The following is a 6,564-nucleotide window of genomic DNA, read 5'->3' on the forward strand; positions in this document are numbered from 1 at the left end:
TCATACGTATACTTTAATTTTAAAAAGGGATTTCCAAATCTATAAAAAATATACATGAAACTTTGATGATAATGTGCATGAATGACATTTATTAATCCTAAGTTTGACAGGCACTTTAGTATCCCCTTAATGTTTTAATCGTTCAGATATATTGAAGTATGTAACTTATCTGGGCTCATTAGGATTAGGTTAAGAATGTTTTAGCTATACATTTAACAGTCAAAAGTTATTAAATTTGAAAAATGTAAACTACTTAGGTTTATTTTTTTAACAATGACAAATAACTTTGGCCATAATTTTAGTCCTACAAAAAAAACCCGATACAAAGACAAAGAAAAGTTTAGCTAATAATAACGTATGCAACGAAACCATGAATATCATATTCTGTGCTGCAGTGTTTGATAAATAACTTTTAAAACGGAATCAACTTTTTTACAATTATTTATTAAAGTTTTATTACTATATGCGTAAGACATCAGATTTAATTCATAATGCTCCTTCATTAAATTTGCACATAAATAAAATTTAAATAACTTTTATACCAATAAGAGAATTGTTCAAATGTTGCATAGACGTTCAAACATAATAATTAAACGCTGTATCGAATTTTTATATTTTTATGAAAGAAAAACAAACATATTTTTAATCATGAATAACATAAACGTTAAACCTTCTTTAAAATCTAAAAAGAAATAAGAATTTAATGAGATATAGCTTTGAACCCATAGAAAAAAATTATGCAAAAATTACTGCACAAAAAATTGAATATTTTTGTACATGAATTTCTGCAGTTTTTATAGATTTTTGTACAAAGTTTTCGCCTTTAGAATTTTTCTACAGAATATTTTACAGAATTTTATGTAATGTTTTCTGAAGTTTTCAGAAAAAATTACATAAAATTCTGTAAAATATTCTGTAGAAAAATTCTAAAGGCGAAAACTTTGTACAAAAATCTATAAAAACTGCAGAAATTCATGTACAAAAATATTCAATTTTTTGTGCAGTAATTTTTGCATAATTTTTTCCTACGGAAAATCCGCTGCCTTATAAAATAAAATAAAATTTAAGTAAATCATGAATGCATATATGTTTTATTCAAAAAAAAAATTTTTTTTTTTTAACTGATTATGTAACCAGGTCTTTATTACATCTGGTTTTCTATCGCATAACACATTGTATGTCATTTTAATTTTATCTATTTCTGATAAAGGTGGCAGTTTTCCTTTACGCAGATATTTTGAAAAATGCATTGTTGCATCACTTATTTCTTTATCCGTCCATCGTGTTTTCTTTTGATATGTTTTACGGGCTGAAATACAAATATACTCATTAATAAAATAATGATCGAATAGAATCTTGACGCATATAATGTAATAATCACTTATTTACATGCTTGATTCTTCTGTTTTTTTGGCACATTGATTGTACTCTCACTAGAGCTGCTTAAACTTGTATTTAATATATAATCTGATAAATCACTATCTGAATATTTTCCTATTAGAAACAAAAAAAAAATTAATATATCACTCAAAAATTAGAAAATAAAATAAAGTAAACAAAAAGAAAAAGAGAAAGAGAAAGAGAGATACAAATAAACAGGCATAGGGAGAAAGTTATAAGTTATATATAAATAATATGACTCAATATTAAAGTCCATAGCGCAGGCATTCCTAGGATTGACTGGTCAATGCGCAGAACAACCAAGCGTTTTGGTCAGACTTAGATGGCGTTATTGTAATCATACCTAGGATTAATTCAATGCGTGGAACAACTAAGCGTTTTGGTCAAAGTCCGAAGTAATTTTTTTAGTTTCTAACTTTTTAGTTTCTAACTAGTTTCTGACTAGCCATGTTAGTCACTCCTAGGGTGAACTAAAGATACATCAGTTAAAAGCCGAATACAAAACTATTTCGGATTTTGACCAAAATGCTTGGTTGTTCCGCGCATTAACCAGTCAATTGATCAGGGACGTTCGCGCTACGAGCTTTGATCATAACATAAACATATTATAAAAACTATATTTAATTTAAGTTACTGTAAATAATTAAATGCTATTTAAGTCTTTGTTTAAATATTTAACAAAAAAAACGTCTGCCAATTTACACATTGAGGAAAAATAGTATGCCTGGTACTTACGATAAATTAAACCTTTATTTTTGGAATAAACATTTTGTTTCTTCGGTGAAATTTGTTTCTTTCCTGCTTTAAGTTTATGTAAATGTTACAGATGTACATAACTTTTTGGAATAAATATTAAACAAAAAAAACCAGTAAGAAGATAAGCATAAACAAGATTTACCTTTACTTTTATTCAATTTTTGTACATTTTGTATATTTTTTATTGTATTCTTTCGTATTCTTTTTTTATTTTGTATAATTAGTTTTTGCTTCACTTTTTGTTCTTCTTTCTCAATCTTATTTTTCTTCTTTTCTATTGAAGTATTAGTAGAAGTTTCACTTATATCATTAAATGTTTGTGATACATCTGATAAATAAAGATACAAATATGTAAATATTATATTATTAATATAACAATTTTTCCAGGATTGGGAAATCCGAGTTACTTGTAACGAAGTTACAGTTACATTTACATTTCTTTGGTAACTAATAACTATTTTGATAGTTACTTTAATAGTTACTTTTTGTAAAACATGCACTAAAATTTTTAATCAACAACCGGAGAAACTCGAGTCTACACAAGAGGAAATGTTTCGATTCCTAAAATCAAATTGCAGTATTAATATGCTAAATAATTACAATACAACTAAGAAACTTTTTATTAAATATAACAGATATTTTAAGTTCTGCATCTGCGAAACATGTTTAGCATCGGTGACTCTATAATGACGTCACAAAGAGGTCATCTTAATTATGTGATATATTTGAATTCAAAATTCTATAAAATTAATAAAAATTTTTATTAAAATTTTGCAATAAAAGGAATATATGAATCAATGTATGATAGCTGACGTAGCGTTATATTTAATTAAATTGTGATAACAGTAACATATAATTTAGTCTTTTACCTTTATAAAGTTCTCATTTAGTGTACATAAAATAATGCGTTAAAGCATATAATTAAATACAAAATATACAACAGTTAGCAAAACATAAAATATAAGATTATTATTTCTTATATTTAAAATAATGTACAACTATTTAATAAAAAATTAACTGAAAAGTAACGTCTCTTAATTTTATTAAAAACTGTAACTGTAACGAGTTATTTTTCAAAATCGATAACTGTAACTAGTTACTTTTTTAATGAAAAACTGTAATTGTAACTATAACTAGTTACTTTTACGAAGTAACTTTCCCAATCCTGAATTTATTTAATATAATAATAAATTAAAAGTAAAATATAACATTTAAGGTAGCTCTACTGTTAAACAAAAGTCTTGGAATAATAAATTTCAATATAATTAATATTTATTTTTAATTAAAAATCAGTTGCCGACTACCCCTTTTATCGGAGAAATTTAATTTAATTTAATGTTATTAAACATTGTTGCAGGTTCTCCCAAATCTTAAGCTTATATTTTTTAAATTTATATATCTAAACTTTTAAATAAAAACTTCTATATATTTTTTGAATAGTTTAAAAAGTAAATATTAAAATATAAAGTTATAAATTACTTTGATAAAAAAATTAATCTAAATTACTAGATCTATAAATTTTTAATTCTACAATATTATAATTCGAGTGTTACAGTAATGCAGTATATGCTTACACTCATCTGACGATCGAGGCCAAAAACAAATTTTGCGTTTAAATTATTTTTCCCATAATCTCATATTCTAAGCTAAATATTTTATGGCAAACATATTCTTCTTTCAATAAAGTGAAACATTTATCGCAAATTTGACATATTATTCTAATTGCTTTTTTCTTGTATTAAGAAGAATGTATTACATATAAAAAAAATATGTCAACTTGAAGCAAAGTAGTTCTTATGTGTAGCACAAAAGAAGCAACGAGCAGTAAATTTTGTGTGTATATATATATATAAGAATAATAAGAATATTATGTTTATACTAGCTTTTTCTTGATTTTTTTGAGAAGTCCTTTAAGGTTATATAAGAGGTCTAAGATTTAAAGAATTTTTGTATACCGAAACTTTTTTTTGGTGTAGCCGGTATTATTATATACATTTCTGTAGATCCGTACTGTATTAAAAAAAGAACAAATGTAAATGTATAATTTAAATAGGTTTTCCTTGGACACCCGCAAAGTTTGATCCTACGTAATAAAATTATCTTAATTAAAGTTAATTAAATGTAATTACTAACCTTGATTGAAGAAAAAAGTATTGTCTTCACTGTTGATAGTTATATCAGTTCCATAATTAGAAACTGTTGAATCCATGCCTTGAGCTTTTTCTAAAATTTTTGACATTTCCAGTATGTCGACTTTAGCAACAGGTTGTCTATAGATTTCTTTGTGGATATGTTCGTGATGACCCATGAAGTTTGCTACTCTCGTTATTTGATTATCCGATAAGTTTAAATCCACACATTTTGTTGCAACATGTTTGCGCAAAGTTGTTCCACGAAGTGCGAAGCTATTTTTTGCTCCACATAGGCTTGCAAAACTTCGCATTAGTTTACAAGCATCTAAATGTTTATTCTCATTTTCATTACTGGGTAATCCAAACAAAAAAGGATTATCTGATGACACATTAGCATCTTCTCGAAATTGTAGCAAAAGTTGAGTACTTTTTAACATATGCGCATCTAACAGTACTGGAACAGTTCTACGTAATTTACCCCGAATGGTAAATCTAACATAGTTATGAGTCCTGTCAGAATTCTGTGTAGAAATTTTACACGTAGAACCTGTCCCACAGGCACATTCATAGTTTTTAAAATCCTCAATTAAAATTCTTTCTGTTTCGCCTGCTCGACGACGATTAAACACCTGAATAGCGATGAGCGTTACCTCTGCTAATGATTTCCATATGGCATATGAAAATTCTTGTGTTAATGTTTTTGTATATTCTTCCATCTTTCTTTTCAAATAAGCGGTAAGAGTTTTAATATCACATGTTCGGGGTAATATGGTCTTTTTTTGTCGTTTTACTTTTGTACAAGTTTCTGTTACTATTTTATTTATAGTTCCGCTAAAATCTACGTCATATATTTTCATAAAATCATCAACATCTTTGCGTTTCATTAAATCTTTATCTATCATATATGTAACATCTAAGATTTTGCCAATTTTTTTTAGACAAGTACCAAGAGTAGACGCATTAGTCGGATGTTTGTACATATTTGTTTTGTAATCTAATTCTGCAACATTATTAATTGCTTCAATTACAGTTCTATAAAATTGTGGAGCATATGCGTCTGCTAAAGTATTGATTGCAGAGTTTCGATTTCTCAAGGCTAATACCAAACGACCTAGAAGACGTAAATGACCTCGTATATAAGTATTTTGATGTTGATGAATTTGTGTTTTACACATACTATTTCCATATAGAATGATAGCACGATCGTATCTAATAGTTTTAGTAACTTCATCTTCTTGCAAGATAGGTAATATTTCTATTCTCATTCTTCTACTAGCTTCTGGATGATATCTGCCAATAGTTCGCCGAGCATTTTGTAAAAGTGTTCGCGAAGAAAGTGATCCTTCAATTTCGTTACATTGTTGAACGTGATGTCTTAAATTATTTCGAGCATAAAATCCATTACAATATGGACAATTAACAAAATTTATACCATATCGTTTTTCTTTTTGTCTAGGTCTTCGAACTGTTATCATTCGACCATGATTATATTCTTTTGTTACATTAAAAATGAAATTTCCTTCTTTTCTAACATTTCCTATTTTACGCAAACGTTCAGCACATCCTTTTGGTAAATGCATAAAATCTTTGACTAGATCCTCATCACAATGTTTGCTTTCCAAATGACGCACTATTTTACTTTGCAGAGTGTGACAAAATAGACAAAAATTTTTTTTATTATTTCCTTGAGGACCACGTGATAATTCAGTAATTAGTTCAGATTCATCACAGGCACTATTTCCAGGAATATTAAACTTGAATTCATTATATTTCTTTTTTTCAGGTACATTACTTACTTCATTAATACTATTTTCTGAGTTTGTTGTTACTCCTGTTTTATTAATTTCTAAACTTTCAGTTTCATTTGGTATATATTCGCTAGTAGTATCTTGAGTTACATTTGTCCATGAATTATCACCATTGCTATCATCTTAAATAAAAACAAAAATAAGTATTATAAACAAAAAATTATTCCTAGCACTTTAATATTCTTAGTGAATATAAGTAAACTTTACATATAAATAACATTAATAATTACATTACTAATTATATTCGAAGTCTTTACTTTAAAAAATTTATTATTGTTTTTATTATAATACTTACTATAACTTGAGAAATTTGAATATGATACGTTATTTTTCAGATCGTTAGATTGCTTATGTTTCTTTCTCTCAGGACATGTAAGTATTTCTTGTTTATTTTCTCTTTCATTAATTTCTTTTGAATTTGCTTTTAAAATAATATACTTTGGTTTACTATATCTAACATGTTCAGT

The 6,564-nt window shown here is 26.6% G+C and overlaps 1 protein-coding gene across 1 annotated transcript; it reads right to left on the reverse strand.

The window, feature by feature from the left end:
* Positions 1-1,072: 1,072 nt before the first annotated feature.
* LOC118648211 lies at positions 1,073-6,557 on the reverse strand. Its single transcript, XM_036294529.1, has 4 exons — positions 6,393-6,557; positions 4,291-6,219; positions 2,137-2,485; positions 1,073-1,494 (listed from the first exon to the last, which is right to left on the reverse strand). The coding sequence occupies exons 2-3, from the start codon at positions 5,867-5,869 to the stop codon at positions 2,211-2,213; spliced, it is 1,854 nt and encodes a 617-aa protein (XP_036150422.1). The 5' UTR covers positions 5,870-6,219; positions 6,393-6,557; the 3' UTR covers positions 1,073-1,494; positions 2,137-2,210.
* Between the last annotated feature and the right edge of the window lie 7 nt (positions 6,558-6,564).

The sequence above is a fragment of the Monomorium pharaonis genome, unplaced genomic scaffold (assembly GCF_013373865.1).
Source record: "Monomorium pharaonis isolate MP-MQ-018 unplaced genomic scaffold, ASM1337386v2 scaffold_289, whole genome shotgun sequence".
Lineage (NCBI taxonomy): Eukaryota > Metazoa > Arthropoda > Insecta > Hymenoptera > Formicidae > Monomorium > Monomorium pharaonis.